Source organism: Platichthys flesus, chromosome 16 (genome assembly GCF_949316205.1).
Source record: "Platichthys flesus chromosome 16, fPlaFle2.1, whole genome shotgun sequence".
NCBI lineage: Eukaryota > Metazoa > Chordata > Actinopteri > Pleuronectiformes > Pleuronectidae > Platichthys > Platichthys flesus.
Genome location: NC_084960.1, coordinates 3,984,927 through 4,002,021, shown reverse-complemented (window position 1 = coordinate 4,002,021; position 17,095 = coordinate 3,984,927). Strand labels below are relative to the sequence as shown.

Sequence of the window (17,095 nt, the reverse complement as noted above, 5' to 3'; positions counted from 1 at the left end):
AATGATCATCGGACACCAGATGTGCAGCGTGAGAATTTATTTTATATAAAATACATAAATAAAGCATCTGAAGGTGGCATCAAGAGCGTGTGCACATATTCATATACACACACACACGTGTGTAGGACTCAACATCCTCGCAGGCAAACAGTTCATCCCACAAAATATAGTATAAACAGACGAAAGAAGAAAGTTGCAGCCATGTGGGATTACAGAGAGAATTCATGTCTTGCTTGGGACCAATGCCTGCACACTACACAGGTCACGTGATCACAAGAAGCATCGCAGCAGTTTTTGCAGCCCAACGTGACGCCGGGGCTACTGAACATCAGTGAACCGAAAAAATCACCTACTGATCTGAGAGCAGCGGAAGCAGAAGTCACGACACTTGTTAAGATATGAACTGATATGGTGCATGAGATCTCCCATTAAAGAGTGCGATAAAAATAGAGTTAAGCTTCAAAACCAGCAGAAAAATTAAAGCAACACAATATCATCATAGTCTGATTGAAGCGTAAATTTGAAACCTGGAAGATTTGAAACATTCTGCATTTACTCTTTCAAAAATGATTTCACCACAGGTTTTGAAAGCAAACTCTTCAGCTCAAGAAAAGCTAAGAAAATTAAACATTTTGACAAGTTTCCCAGATACTTCTGATTGCACATTTATCCATTAAACATCCGTCTCTCAATCTTTAACTTGGACACTGACCTCGAGATTTCTTTGGGTAAATCAACTAAACGTGTCTGAAGCATCGTTAAATCAGAGACACTGAGCTCGTAGAACAAAGCAGATCAGTGGTCAAGTGAAAGGTGAGGGAACAGGATGTGGGAACAGAGCAGATCCCGTTTCAGTGTATATTCCACACGATGAGAGAAAAATATATATATCTAACATTCCTCCGAAAAACAATATAGTGCTGTTCTCTGTTGAGTTCCTCAAAGGTGTGGGGAAAAAAACAAAAGTGTAAAATTAACTTTTATCTGCTTCAGATGAGACGCACACGACGGCACGAAGCCCAGAGGAGCGACCTTTAACCTCCTCCCCTGGAAACTATCGACCACGCAGAGCACGCCACGTGAAAGCAGCAGCACAGATCGATATGTCGGGGGATTCACTTCCCTTTGGGTTTTTATAAAGCCTTTATACACCTTGGATCTGTTTTATCTTGAAACATATTTCCTCTTTCTCGTTCAACAACAGCATTTAGACGTGCTGCCAGGAAAAGCTTGTAGAAAAACTGATATTTGTCCCAAAGACAAGAAACGGAGAAAACGCAGCCTAAAAAAAACAGCTCACTGAATAAATCTTTGTCTGACAGTAACATGTTGGCCAAAAGTCCATCATCATCATCATCATCATCATCATCATCATCATCCTGATAGAAAATACATGGCAGCGGATCAATCAGTACGAAGGTGAGAGCAGTTTCTAAGCGGGGGGGGTTTTGAACGCTCCCCAGGCGTGGAAGCAGCGTATGAAGCAGTGAGGCTCGTTTCCCTTTCGCACCAGTCGCAGCTTCCTCGGCTGCTCGGTGTCCTTCGAGCGCATGTGCTGGATGTAAACCTGGAGGAGGAGGAGGAGGAGGAGGAGGAGGAGGAGATGATCAGTAAGATGTGGGTGGAGAAGTAACACGAAATCAAAGTGAGAAGACGACCTGCAGGCTCTCACTCACCTGACACGCTTTGAGACTGAGTTTGATCTCCACCTGGCTGGTCTGAGTACCGACCCACATGTACACCTGAGACACAACAAGGACAAAGAGGTGATGAAATCCACTGTCAAGAAAGAGAGAGAGAGAGAGCGAGAGAGAGAGAGAGACAAACCACAGCATCACTTATTGTTACCTCATTGCCGTTGTCCAGCAACATGATGTCATCGTCAGCCAAGTCGTCCTGACAGAAGTCAGAGCATTTCTCCGACACAGAGAAATAACCCTTCTCATTGGAGCACCTGAGGCAGGGAGGGGGTGGGGGGGAGCAGAGGAGAGTGATATAACCTGTATCACATGTTCATTTATGATGATTAAAGAGTTAAAAGCAGGTTACGGTCACTCACCTGAAGAGCCGAGCGTATTTCATATAATCTGCATCTTCGTCGTATTGTTTCTGAGAACCAATCCCCACCCAGAAGAAGTTCTCCGGCTCCTCCCCCTCGTTAATCACCTAGAAGACAAACGTGCTGATCAGTTGTGACTAAATAGACTTTTTAACACACACACCTGTGTCTAATACTTCAGGTTGTATTTTCACATGTAGCCCCTCTCAACAAATGTTACACTGCTGCTCAGACACACACACACACACACAAACAAAAACACAAACGTACCTGTTTGCTGTACGTGTCGTCGAACATGCTGTTCATGATGTCCTCCGCCAGTTTGGCCTCGTCGGGGTCGGCAGCTCGGCCCACCCACGTGTAAACAATGCCCTGGTTGTCTGTGCTCTCAAATGGAACCTGCACAAAATACCTCATGTTTCATGTTTGCTTGGAGGAGGAGGAGGAGGAGGAGGAGGAGGAGGAGGAGGAGGAGGAGGGGGAGGAGGAGGAGGAGACAGAAACCTCTGCTGTGATAAAACTTTACAGAAAGATTAATAGAAAAGACCCAAACCTTGAGTATGAAGCAGAACTCGGAGTTGAGATTGCATGAGTCAGTAACAATCTGGATGGTCCTGAGAGGGGGAGAGGATAAATCATTTTAATGAGAAGGACACGAGAGCGGTGTTATGACTCGTGCATGAAAACGATAACGAGCATCATATCAACCTGGTGCAAAGCGCGCTGCCATTGGTGCGTATGTGGTAGAGGGAGGGCTGAGCCGAGTCGGTCTTCTGTTTCCTCTTCCCTTTGTGGATGATGAACTTCCTCTTGAAGTGGGACAGGAACTTCAGGTTCTCCTGCTGCTGCGTCATTCGCACGACCTACAACACAAAACAGGCTGAGGTCACTAAACTGTGATGAAGGTGAAGAAGATGATAAAAGCACTGATCTTTCTCCACACCTTCAGTTTTCCTGGGAAAAGACTCTCAAACTTCTTCTGCAGGGAGAAGGTGAAGGTGAGCCAGCCCATGTTGGAGGCCTGTCTGCCCTGCCAGAAGTAAACCACACACTGGAAGTCCTCCTCCGCCTGTTTGTCCTCATCATCATCTCCCCCTCCTCCTCCTCCTCCTCCTCCTCCTCTTCTTCCACCACTAACACCACTAACAGCACCTTCTCCGTCCTTCTGGTCTTTCTCATCATCCTCATACTCCACAGGGACCCAGTATCTGAGAAAGCACAGGAACATTAGGGCTCAGTTTAACAGTCAGTGGTTTGTAACTTTCCACAGAACATTAACACTGGAGATGTTCCAAATGAAATGACTCTGATGAAATGACACAAAGATGCTGGGTGGGGCATCGGCAAGTACACAATGTAACAATGATCACTTCCATACAGAGTTAGCAGCATAAAGCTGTTTTAACTTGTAACCTCTCATTAACACCTCAATCAACAGCGCTCACATTTCTCTCTCCTACACACACACACACAGACACATACACACACACACACACCTGCAGAGGAAGACGTAGCAGTCCTGTGTGAAGAAATGCCCAAACTCTTCTTCTGGCAGCCGAGCAAACTTCTTTCCCTCCAGCACGAATCCTTCCATCCCATCCAGGTCCTCGTTCCACTCCTCCATCAGCGGCTCAGCCTGGAGACGGAACACAAACAAGGTGTGTTTCCAAACAGGGATTGTAAAGGAGGATATTAACTGTGTGTGTGTGTGTGTGTGTGTAAGTTGTGGTTACCTCAGTTAGGGGCATGGCCGGCTGCCTGGGGAGGAAGAGAGCGGTGAGGTCAGCTTTCATCTGGTCTTTCTTCTCTGCATCCTTCTTCACCTTGAAGAGAAAACACAAACACACAAATAGACATCAGCAGCTACACATGGGACACATTTCAGTGCAAATCTTTAACACCTGATAATCCTATTTTGTGACAAATCAACATTGTGGGGAAACACACACTGACCTTGCCCTGCAGGTTGTCCTGGTCCTTCTGTTGGACAGTCTCAGCTGCTCTGGTGTAATCCACCTTCAACACATCGTCCCAGTTCTTAAACTTGGACTTGAACACCTGGTCAAAGAGGACGACGACGGGAAGTGAAGAAAAGAAAGAAACAGGAAGTAGTATTTTACATTTAATTTTGTATCTTAAAGATTTAAAGACAAATATTACACTTAGGAATGTTAAGTTTAAAATGTGTTGGTTTATCCTCACAAGAGATACAAAGACAGCAGCTAAAAGAGGACTAAGCACTTGTTACCTGACACTCGTTGCCCTCCAGGTTGCGGGTGACACAGGCGTGTTTGGGCCGGTGCAGCATGGAGCAGATCTCCTGACCCAGTTTCAAGGCGGCTGCGCGGACGAGACGGGGAGACTTCCTCCCGATCCAGATGAACACGTCAGACCAGCAGTCCAGGATGTACACGCACTTTGTGTCCAGCAGAGACTGCACCTGAAGGGGGTGATGGAAAAAAGAGGAAGGTGTGAAAAAGGGAGGAAGGTTTTCTTGCCTTTAGGCGATCATGCAGCGGCTGCACGTACCAGCCTCATCTCCGGCAGGGTGTCCAGTTTGATCTTGTGGTCTTTGTGCTCCACTGACAGCTTGTAGTTCACCTGAGGCAGCTCCAGGTAGCCCAGCCCCAAACCCACCTACAGGTTGAACACAACAAAACATACGTGAAATGTGATGTTTACACACATCGTGCATCTGATAACAGATGACTTTAAGCTGGAGATCAAGCAGAAAGCTCAACAGTGAACCTCCTACACAACCCTGACCAACGTGCATCACACCCTCACAGCATGGGTCTTATAAAGATGTACCTTGTATAGTTTAGGTTTGACGGGAGAGAAGTCATCTGGAACGTGTTTCTTGATCTCCTCCGGTTGTCCTCCCAGAACCTCCCAGAAAGCTGGAGGCTCCTGGTTCTGCATGAGGGTTGTGATCTCCGCCTTCCCCTTGCGCTCATTCTTATTGATCTTTTCTGCAAATAACCTGGAAGAGGACAATAAGATCACTGCACTTATCGGTTTTGCACTTGAGTCCCAAACGTGGAAACTGACGTGAGATATGTCGACCAAGTGGCAGAGAAGTTTGTGTCGACACTTGATTTGTGTCTCACCTGGCCTTCGTGGTGCCGCTGAGAGTGGCGTTGGCTCCTCTCCAGACAAAGATATCCAACCCTGTTTCCAACAGGAAGACGAAGCTGCCAAAAAAATTGAATAGTGTTAAAGAAACACAACGTTATCGGCATAATTATCCATAACAAATGTAGACAGTGAACATATGAAATAGCCGTCAGACAATAAGAGCAACACATCAACTGCAGGTCAACTGCAAATGTACTGATTAAGTCAAGCAGACATAAGACGGATAACAAAGGTATTAGGAAAGGAGAGCGTGTGTGTGTGTGTGTGTGTGTGTGTGTGTGTGTGTGTGTTGGAGGGTGAGGTGAGGTGAACATGCAAGTGCGATTCAAATGAAAATCTTATGTAAAGCAGGAAGAGTGTGTGACACTTACCGAGGGTCGAGGGAAACGTTCTTCACAGGCACAGATTCCAGTCGGATGTTTTTCTTTCCGTAAACTCTGTACAACCTGAGAAACACACAAGTTATATATTATAAAATATTGTTAGGTCAAAAAGACACAGTCACACCAAAGGCTGATGAATTAATTACACACGGATGTGCAGGAAACAGCCAAATGAATTCAGAGAACAAAACAAAAGCTGCAAGAATGTCTGACTGATTTCACAGAGTAAGATCTGCTTTGTAGAACACGTTGCTTCCAGGCTACCTGACAGAGTAGTGAGAGTCCTCCACAGTGTAGAATCCACTGGATGTTCCTCCCTCGATGTAGGAGATCTCATTGTTAAACACCTGCATCAGACAAACGAAGTTTTAAAAAGCTGCAACCTTTCGTCTCTGTATCACAGCCAAAAGAATACATGTGTTTTTGCATTATGCACAGTGAATTGCCCTTATGCAAGCTAAGGTTGTACATCGTGTTTATACATACAGCACTGAACTCCTCGCTCTCATCTCCCATCTCTTCCCTGATCGTCCTGCACTCTGCTCCAAGGAAGTTTCTGAGGTTGACAGCATGGATGGCAGAGCCAGCCTTCTTGTCCAGCGTGGCTTCCTGACCGATCCAGTAGTAGATCTCCCAGTTCAGAGCTCCGTTATCATCCAGGAAGGTCTACATCACAAAGAGAAGCATGTGAGATGGAGGGGGGGGTCTTCTTAGGTAATATGCTGCAGGAAAACTTAAAAGATGTTCCAGCTAGATTAATTTCCAGCCACAAATATCTACAGGAATCTGACATGTTACCTTGAGGATAATGTAGCAGTCCGCCTCATAGAACTTTCCATGGAACGTTTCATCCACCAGGATGGGAACAAAGTTCTCTATCTGCCACACTCCTACACCAGGAATCTGCAAGGAAGGGGAGCGTGAGTTAGAGTGTTCAATCTGCAAAAAACATTCATAAGCAGACACGTTGTCAAAAAACACACAATACCTGCCCGACGTCCTCAACAAAGAACTCAGAGTAGTCGAGCTGAGGCTTCTCCAGACTCTTGTCCCATCGTTTCAGCTTTAAATCTCCATATTTCATCTCTCCGTTCTCCTGCAAAATGAGCAGATTTCTTGGTAAATTCATTGTAAGTCAATCCTCTTGAGTTAATTCTTCTTCCTTAACCCATTTGTCAACTGCTTCTGAGGTTATAGGACACATAAATGAACCAATCAAACTGCCAGAACAGTAATTAAACCAAAGGTATTCATAGTAGTGGCAGAGAACTGTTCTTAATAATAACAGCCTAGGATCCACAGACAGTGTGTCAATCCTTTGTCACACTGTTCTTTATATACATGTTTTCCTTACCTCTAAGTTCTTCTTGTCGTGTGCGATGTCACTCATTCCCTTCAGCACCTGCTTCGCCTGATCGTCCTGAGAACTGTCCTTCCTCCTCCTGAGCCTCATCTTCCTCGCCAGGTGATCTCTTGGGCTGGCTCCTGGACACATGTACAGACAGATACAGATTGAGCCTCGAGAAAATACACAAACACATTGATATGGTCCAAAAGTCAAGCTCCACACACAGCAACACACACACACACACACCTCCTCCAGCAGCTGCCACAACAGCAGGCGAGGCCCCGGCCAGTCGCAGCTGGTTCTGTAGGGAGAAGTCAATGTTGTACCACTCGGCTGCTCGGTCCACTGGTTTAGGAGGCATCACCAGGTTGGGATTTTCACGCACGTCTAGAACCTACAGAAAGGAAATGACAACAGGTTTTAGATGGTTTAAAATCCTTATAGATTTAACTTATATTTCATGAAATATACTCAAAAAAACATTGTTACAGACACCGACTTTAACTTTGTATTATTATTATCTATTTCATTGGAAAACTACTGCATGAAGTTGATAAGTATTTTACCTCCAGGTCAGTCAAGAAGTGGATGGCCTCAGGTAGTGTCACCAGGCGATTTTTATTCAGCACCAGCTTCTTCAACTTGCCACACCTACAAAACAGCATGTTAAGAGAATTTACCTTTTCCAACACAATGGACTGTATCAAACCCACTTTCCTTATAATGATCAATTCTTTTTTTGGAAAGTAGTGATTAAGAAATCCTGAACTAAAGACAATTCTGTTCCTGCGTCAATCTTATTTTCTAATGGGATAAACACTTGATTTCCCTTTGGTCTCTTTTCTACAAAATAACGTTATCTTTTATCATTTGACAATTTAGAAAGTGTAAGTCTGGCATCTCAGCCAGAATCTCACCTGCAGAGACCCTCGGGGATGAGCTCCAGGTTGTTGTTTGCAGCCATGAACTCAACGAGGCTGGAGAGTTTGCCCACACCGGGTGGAACCCCGTCAAAGTCCAGTTTGTTGGAGTTCACATACAGCTTCTTCAGTTTGGACAGTTTACAGATGGCGGACTAGATGGAGACACACAAACTTTAAATGTTAGACATAGTACAGAGGAGTTTAAAAAAATAACCAGCTGATAACTTACAATTAAATACATTATAAAAATAAACAATACCATGCAACAGTTTGATCCACTACAAAGCTACAGACACTTGCAAACTAATTCAACTTTCAGAGTAAGACATTATTGAAATTAAGTTAGAACACATAACTCCATGAACACTTGTACAGAAATGGTGGTTTAATGGTTATCGTTCTTACCGGCAGTGAGGTGAGCTGGTTGCGGCTCAGATTAAGCGTTTCCAGCTGAGTCCACTGGTCAATGCACAGGGAGAGTTCAGAGATCTGATTACTGCTCAGGTTGAGTCTCTTCAGGCTGCCCAGCGTATACAGGCACTCCGGCACCCGACTCAGGTCGTTACATGACAGATCGACATCTGGCAGAGATATGAGGGAGACGAGGAATTGCACTTTGTTAGAATATTCAATAACAGTGGGTGAATTCCCCTCCAAGGGTATAAGGAAATGTATAGTGATACAATTCTTTAAAAAATGCAAGTGCAAATAAAGAAGGAATGTAGGAATGAAAGTGTCTCTGTGAGTAAGTCAGTGATTGTGTATGTGTGTGTGGTGTGTGGGTATTACCTGCTAATTGTGTCAGTCCCTCCAGGCTGGTGGGCATGTTGCTCTGGGTCCTCTGCGTGTTCCTCAGGTGGAGAGTCTGTAACGCCACCATGGCCGGAAGCTGGCTGCTCGGACCCACACACAGACACACAAAGACAAGAGCAGCAGAAGAAACAAACAAAAGAAATGCATTTAAAACTTTTAGACTTAACATGGGACCTGATTTAGATGGCAAAGAATAATAGCAGTGTGTTTTTACCGCAGCTGTGCGTGCATCAGTGGGTTGTTGTTTAGTACGAGAGTCTGCAGATGCACCAGGCGTCTCATCTGGGGCGGCAGACTGTCCAGCTTGTTGTCGCTCAGGTCCAGGTACAGCAGGTCTGTCAGGTTGATGAACAGCTGGTTGGGGATGGAGTCGATACCGTTGTGGCTCAGATTCAGCACCAGCATGTTCCTGCTGTTCTCCAAGTCCCTGGGGATCTCCGTCAGCTGATTGAAACTCAGGTCCTAAAGGAGAAGAGAGACAGTTAAAGCTTGGGTCCAGGATTACGTTTGGGACAAGGATGTTTCATAACCAATAATAAAGCAGGGAGAGGATGACATACGTGAAGTGAAAGTGGAAATAACAAATAAAAATGTGGGTAGAAAAGAAAGACGTTGAGATTATTATACCAGCACAGAGAGATCATCGAGCTGAAAGATGTCATCTGGGACTCCAGAGTTTTTCAGGTTGTTGGCTCTGGCCACCACCGCCTGCACACATAATCAAACACATTTAGTGGCGTATTATAGCTGAATTAGACATATATGGTACAAATAGGAGGTCACCCAGAAAAACAATGTGAACTTGTCAAAGCATTACATTGAAATCATTGACTATGATATAACAAAATGATTCTACATGTACTTTATATGCATTTTGTTGTGAGTGTATCAGTTACCCGTAGATTTGGTAAACTGGACAGTTCTCCATGTAAGGTGGTCAGGCTGTTGTGACTCACGGAGAGATGTTCCTGAAGAAAAAAAATGTGCACACATGACATTAAATAATATAAAACTAAATTGAAATATCACATTAAGTGCCACTTGCATTAATGCTCAGTTATCTCTACGCAGAAAGAATTAACTACAAACAGGATTTTAAAAAGCATAAGACCTCCCTCTTCCTCTTTCCTGTTTAAAATGTAATTTAACATTTTGTCATTGGTTGTTGTTGTATTGTAAATTTCTTTTTTTATTCCCACAAAAAACCACAACGATTGAATCAAGTTTAAGCAGCAGTTTATCGAAACACAGCCCAAGAACAACAACCCTGAGCAGTGACAACCCACTAATCTTGTTTATCTCTGTAAGAGATCAAGCACACTAGTGTAGATGATCTTTTTTCAGTGGCCTGCTGAGCACTGCTTTGGAGAGTTAGATTAGATAATCCTATCAGATACAGGTGAGGTTTTACAGGCGAAACGCATCAACATGCTCCTGTGATCTCCTCTGTTACCCACACTTACAGTATACAAGTGAAACATTGTTTAGACCCAGAGACTGAACACACTGAAAACAACAAAGGGATAATATCTGGAAAATGGTTGAGGTAATCTAAATTGCTAACGTAAAAGTTTAACTCATTATTACCGATACAAAAACACCAGAATGTCTCACCAGCTTCTGCAGAGAGGCCAGCTCCTCTGGGAGGTAACACAGTCCTGTCCTGTTCAGCTTCAGCCATCGCAGGCTGCTCATACACTTGACGTGCTCTGGAAAGTATCCGCCCTGGAAAGACACACAACAAGAGACATAAGTGACTTGAAAACAATAAAGCTTCCACTGGACTAACCAATGCTTTACATTAGTGACATTAATTTGCCAGAATCATTTGGACCTGAAATATCAGCGAAGGTTGTGATGTTTAATTATATTTGGAGAACGACAAACTCATGCACAACATTTAGCGAATCTGAGTTGTGTGTTTTACCTTCTCATTTGGTTTAAACAATGCATTAATTCATTGTTCATACATCTTTATTTATTGTATTGTATAATATGTACAAAAATACATATACTAATACACCTACATTCCCAAAATCAAATATAGACAAATTTGCATTGTCATTTATGGCAAAAGGAGAAGAAGATAAACTAATGCATATGCAGAATCGTGCAAAGATTGAGCCTTTGATATATTACTATTGAATTAAATTATGATAGTTTTTGTTCTGTTGCCAGCCTCAGTCTACACACAAGAATAGAATCTGACATCAGGCCTGTGGGAGTCAATGTTATTAAGAGGCCATGGGTGTGACAGTACAAATGTGGACAGCGTTCATTTCCAAATCAGCCACATGAGTTCATGGTTTGTTGTCTGTGCCTGTCAGGATGTGACACATGAGAAAATGTCTGTTCTGGTCGTGTTGATATGAGGAAGAGGAAATTATGTCATCCCAGACTCAGCCATTCGCTGAGTAACAAGCCGGACTCGACCAACCAGTGATTTCACTTTATTCCCACACCTGTGATGAAGTCAGAGTTTAATTGACAGACAGATAGTTGTCAGTTCACCTCAGATGTTCCCAGCTGTCACCGCTGCTCCTCCCCGCTGAGTTGTACTGGGTCAGATTTCACATGTGTATCTGCAGCCACTCAACAAACCAGCAACAACACAAACCAGCAACAACAACACAACCCAGCGCTGTTCTTGGCCGCAGTGTAATCTAAAGTATACAATGATAGAGCCCCAGTTAGCCAAAGCTAAGTAGCTAGCGAATGTGACGTTTGGAGACAAACTTGAAGTTACGCCAAACTACAAATGCTAATTCATTCAACAGCTAACAAATATTATTTTTTTTAACGTCAACTGCTCAGTGTATAAACAGACGTACACACAGGAACTATCCGGACTCCACCTAGTCCATGTGGAACGTCTGACAACTGGCTAACGCCCAATGTTACAGCCGCGAAGCTAACGTTTCAGCGAGCTACGCCGACAGCCTCTAACTTTAGCTTTAGCCGCGTAGCTAAGCTAAAGTTCGCCTCTCTACCGGGAGAGACTGTGGGTTCGAATCCTTACTTTGAAGTCGTTTCCACTGAGGTCCACCCCCCTGATAAAGGGAAGAACTCCGGTGGCAGCCATTACCGCTGGAAGTCAGCTGCTCAGCCCAAGACGGTCTATTTTGGTGCCGAGCCCACAGTAAGCTACAGGGAGGCAGGGCGACTTCTTCGTGGCGTGGGGTGACGAAGACTCGAGGTGGCTTCAGCGCCACCTACTGCTCCGGAAAGGGAAAACAGCGAGTGTGGAACCACGTGTGTGAGAAGCTTTGTTTACTTTGACATTTCAAAAATAGTCGTAGTTAAAAAAGCTTTTTCGAAATCCCTTACATTTTAGAAACATGAGATGACTCGGACTCTTTGTTTATTTAATCTTTTGTTTGATTATGTCTGTTTTTTTTATTTTAAATGTTAATGTTTTACTCAATCTGGGACTGAATTATTGGATTAAAAAAAACAGGAAATGTGCCTTATTTGTTTGTATTTGTATATGCTTTAAAAAAATATAATACTACATGTATCATATTTCATTTTATTTTATCCTATTTCATTTTATTTTGATAATATAATAATATACAATATTTATTGCATTATTACTTATTCTTAATTAATTATTCTGTTTCTACACTTTATGTATTAATTTAGTTCAATTTATATTTTACTATATCCCTTACACTTAAATATTGCATGTTACTTATTTATTACTTCCTATTTCAACTCTTGCTGCTGTAATTCCCCATTGTGGGACTAATACAGGATTGTTATATAATATATCACATCTTATCATATTATAGTAAATCATTATTTGGTTTAAGTCATGGTTTAAGACTCCATAACAATAGGGGGCAGCAGTGCACCAAACTGTGTCTGGTCTACCGGAAAACCAAAGAAGAATACGTCATGACATCATCGTTTCCAGCCCCGCCCAGTCAGCTGTTCGGACGGAGCTAGCCGAGGCAGCTAACAGGAAAAAACATAAAAATACAGATCCGTGTACGTGATGGATAAGACCACTACGCGGTACAATGTACAGCTGTACATCTACGACCTGTCGAGAGGGATGGCCCGCAGCCTCAGCCCCATCATGCTGGGTGAGTCCTCAGAGAGAAGCCCGGTGCAGTGTGGCCTCAGGCACAAACAAGTGATGGTGACAGACACCGGCTGCAGTGAGGCTCCTCTCTGCTGGGAACTTATCAGGACCACACAGCTGTTTGAAACACCTTAGTGTAGAATGTAAAACATGGCTGATTTCCGTTGACATGTATCTTGTGTAGAGGATCATCTGCTTCTTCTGACTGCTGTCCTCTCTTCTCTCACACAGGAAAACAACTGGATGGGATCTGGTATGAACCTCTCCTATGAGTAGCTCAGTCAGAACTGGACCAAATAGGATTTAACATCCTCCCCTGGGGGAAATCAGCTGCTTGTTGGTGGCAGAGATTCTGTCCCAGTTTGTTTGTTGTTTGGATTCTGCTGAAAGAAGTTGTGTGAAGTTTTGAAAACCCCAAATTCACAAGACAAGTTAGTCATAGGAGATACAACACAATGTTAATTACAATCTTTTGTCACAAACATCTCATCGGACATAAATTAAAGGGTTCAGTGTGTAGGATTTAGTGACATCTAGTGGTGAAGTTGTATGCTGCAGCTGATGACCCCTCACCTCACCCTCCCCTTCCAAACCTGGATGAGAACCTGTTGTAACCTTCAGTTGTGGTAAAAACCCAAAAGATGTTTAGTTGTCCAGTCTGGGCTACTGTAAAAAAAAACATGGTGGCCTCCGTAAAAAGGGCCCGCTCCTAATGTAAAAGTATATAAATATAAAGGGTCATTCTATGGTAAAGAAAAGAATGCATACAATATAGATGTAACACACTCGTTGAAACATCACTAGGATTATTCTATTTTAAATTTCTGCTAATGGAATCCCTTTCACCTAAATCTTACACAATGAGCCTTTTAATCATGAACAAAGTCCCACTTGTCCTTAAGGACATGTATATATAAATGCTGCTGCCAATTTTGAGTGATGTGTTTCTTCCAGGCACACGGCTATAGTGACGTACGGGGATGAGTTCTTCTTCGGCGGGGAGGGGATCTCCAGCTGTCCACCGGTAAGTTGGACTGAAACTGTCTTTGAAACCTGTGTATACTCACTAAGTGTTAGTGTAAGAGAAGTATATAAGGCTCAGATCGATAAAACAACAATGATCGGGATACGTTCTTCAACAGCTGTCGCATATTGTGTCAATATTTGTGTGTGTGTGTGCGTGTTATATGTTTGTCAGGGTGGGACCATGCTGGGACCTCCAGACACAGTCGTGGAGCTGGGTGAGACCGAAGTGTCCGAGGAGATCTTCATGGAATACCTATCCTCCCTGGGAGAGAGTACATACAGGTGAAATAACTGCTCTTCATCTCCCCCGCACCTCATTGGGATTATATGATCTGTCCTCACTAGCTCTGATTTATTAAATGTTTTCCATTCGCTCCTGGTTCAGAGGGGACAGGTATCGTCTGTTTGAGCACAACTGCAACACCTTCACCAACGAGGTGGCTCAGTTCCTGACGGGCAGGACCATCCCCTCCTACATCACCGACCTTCCGTCCGAAGTCCTCTCCACGTGAGTGTAGACCTCAGTCCTTCAGCTGACTCATCCCCCCCTCCCCGACACCACATGATCATGTCTGTTCACTGATAAGATCCGAGCAAGACAGAGGCTCACATGCTCAGTAACAACCCGTCATCTGTTTCAAAATGCTGCCTTGCGTCATTTTGTTTCTGTTGTGGCAGCAACACATCGCCTGTATGAATATGTGTGAAGAATCTTATCGACTCTTTCCTTTCTTTTGTCTTCAGACCATTCGGCCAAATACTGCGGCCCATCCTGGACTCGATCCACATCGCACCACCAGGGGGCAACGTCATCAACGGAGGCAGAAACGTCTAACCTGAGAGTCGCAGTGTCCGAGGTCACTTCCATTGTAGTCAGTCACTAATATGTCTCAAGTTCATCTTTCTTTCTGTCTGTCTTTTTGTCCTTTTGTCTTTCTTAGCAGTATATGAAGCTATAATTGATAGACAAAACCTCAATTCTTAAAATTATTATATTTCTTCCTTAAAATCCAGTGGGTCGGTGAATGTGACTCCCTGCCCACTTGATGAAATTTGATGGTGCCTTGGTCAGTTGAAATGTGATATATTAATGATCAATTATAAAGTTTTAATTTCACAAGACCAGCAAAGTCTATTATATCGAGATTTGATAAAACACGGAAGATTTGATGAGTTGCCTCCTCAAAGAGTTTTTAGAAGTAAATGGCAACAAAGTGTATTTCATTATAGATTTAACACATTAATATACCTCTTAGCACATTGGTGCATTCATATATAGTATAATATATAATAAACAGTGTTTTTGTTGGTATAGCAACATTTTATTTATCATAAGAGTTTGTTTATTTAATGAAGTTGTTTCGATATGGATTTCAGTTCCGCACTTATCAGGTTTCACGCATGGTTCCTCCAGCGAGAATCATCTCCTGCTGACTACAATGGAATGAATCTGATCACTTTAGCATAGGTATGTTTAATATATTCAAATCAATGGAATGCGGGTTAATATATAGATAGAAAATAGAGTTTTAATCTTTAAATGTCATGATCAGATTTTAATTTAGCATTTTTTTGTTTTGTTTTACTTTTTTGTTATTTGGTCGCCTGCATTTCTCCCCAGAGATCATTTTGTACCTTTTTGATATTTGTCTCTGTTTCTCCTGAGTTCAGCCTCTTTCCGGTCGCCTCCTTACCAAACCTTCCATTGTCATTCCACTTGTCACAGAGTTTGTGAAGGGACAAACAATGTGTGACCGGTGCCTCATGAGCTGAGAGGTTTTAAGCTTATATAAGAGATAAGATAACGTGTTTATCTCTATAGCAGGACTGGGATCAGGTCACCATAGATTCACCTATGTCTGTGCGTACAAAAGTAAACCCTGGTGATGGAGGTGAGGGCTTTTTGTTCAGTTTTGGAAAATGAAATGAGTTTTCTCGGTTATTTTGTTTAAAATCGACTAAAAGTAAACTACATCGCAGTAACGTCACATAAGTTGTGCCTCTTGGCCTGTGCCCCCACCTCCAGAGGTAGATGCTGATCACTGATACTCTTCTTTTTTTTTTTCTTATTTTAAATACCTATGTTCCAGTTGCCATGTGGATAATTCTAAACAATTGCACATGAAGTTCTGCCCTGTTGACTTATTAACAGCTGATGCTTGAGTCCTTTAACAGCCACCAGAGTGTGTTTGATTCAAAATACATCTCTGTGCCTTCATCTTCCCGGTGGCTTGGTTGCAGTCTGGCGTGGTTATAGCTTAGCACAGATGGTACATTGTGAAGTTTTCAATTAATTGCATGAATGTCCGACCCTAAATATCTTTAAAAAAATTAGGCGAAGTTAAACCGCTGCATTTTGCCATTAGAAAGAAGATATATCTGTTCAAGCTCTAGATAACACACACAGTGGATCACGTGCTTATAGTTGATCTGATTTACATGAAACACACTGAACCTCATGAGCCAACAGACAGAGTGAAGGATGGAAGAGGCACAGGAAAAAGAAAACCGCAGAGTCAATAAACCAGCATTAACTTAACTCACCGTGTTCTCCTGCAATAAACAAACCTCTCACACACACACACACACACACACACACACACACGCACACACAACCTTCCCAGCAGTCGCTGCTCAAAGCTCAACCTCACGTCTTTTAAGTATTTGGATACTTTGAAAGAAATTAAAAACTGAATCGTGCTTCGAGAGGCCAGAAAGCTCAGGTGAATCCGGGGTTCTGTTGTTTTTTTGCCTTCAGCTAACTGACATGCTAACCGGACCACTGAAATGTATTACTGCACAGGTCGCCCCTCCTCGCTGTGACGTGTCGTTGGTGGGCCGTGACCTGTAATGTGAAATTCATAACATTTATTTATGGATATTATTCCCTATTTGAATACTCTAACTATGGTGGATATGTTAAATACATATTATTTGTATGGTTTGTGTAATTGTTTCTTTTTTGTAATCTGTCCTATACATAAAGCCATTGACTGCAAATGTTGTGACTCTCTGGTTTGTTCCTTATCATTTAACATGGACTTCACACCTTCAAAATATGAAATAAAAAAAAAAAATGTGTGTTACATTATGTGAAAATCTTAGACTTTGGTGATTTAAGTGTATAAAACGAATTAATGTACATAAGGAAAACTCTTATAATGGGAATAAAGCAGTTGATTAGATCATGTCACCTGTTCTACCTCCTGCACTATCTCACTGCAGTTCTTCCCTCATCCACAAGGGGACTCTGTTGCTCTGTCTCTCCAGCTCCAGATGTCCTCACAACAACAGATAGATTTTATTTAAGAGGTTGTG

The 17,095-nt window shown here is 42.8% G+C and overlaps 2 protein-coding genes across 2 annotated transcripts; one reads left to right on the top strand and one right to left on the bottom strand.

Annotated features, from left to right (window-relative positions):
- Positions 1-22: 22 nt before the first annotated feature.
- Positions 23-11,826, bottom strand: flii (FLII actin remodeling protein). Its single transcript, XM_062407679.1, has 31 exons — positions 11,684-11,826; positions 10,279-10,389; positions 9,561-9,632; positions 9,292-9,372; positions 8,879-9,126; positions 8,641-8,744; positions 8,257-8,432; positions 7,846-8,003; positions 7,495-7,579; positions 7,175-7,322; positions 6,935-7,065; positions 6,569-6,676; positions 6,379-6,483; positions 6,067-6,246; positions 5,845-5,927; positions 5,569-5,643; positions 5,170-5,253; positions 4,871-5,042; positions 4,589-4,696; positions 4,308-4,499; positions 4,013-4,117; positions 3,793-3,882; positions 3,556-3,695; positions 3,003-3,267; positions 2,768-2,922; positions 2,613-2,673; positions 2,330-2,458; positions 2,060-2,166; positions 1,849-1,954; positions 1,677-1,742; positions 23-1,567 (listed from the first exon to the last, which is right to left on the bottom strand). Exons 1-31 carry the CDS (start codon positions 11,744-11,746, stop codon positions 1,433-1,435), a joined length of 3,843 nt encoding a protein of 1,280 aa, XP_062263663.1. The 5' UTR covers positions 11,747-11,826; the 3' UTR covers positions 23-1,432.
- A 761-nt stretch (positions 11,827-12,587) lies between these two features.
- Positions 12,588-16,777, top strand: desi1a (desumoylating isopeptidase 1a). Its single transcript, XM_062407841.1, has 6 exons — positions 12,588-12,752; positions 12,983-13,004; positions 13,706-13,775; positions 13,950-14,059; positions 14,163-14,285; positions 14,522-16,777. The coding sequence occupies exons 1-6, from the start codon at positions 12,662-12,664 to the stop codon at positions 14,610-14,612; spliced, it is 507 nt and encodes a 168-aa protein (XP_062263825.1). The 5' UTR covers positions 12,588-12,661; the 3' UTR covers positions 14,613-16,777.
- Positions 16,778-17,095: the final 318 nt, after the last annotated feature.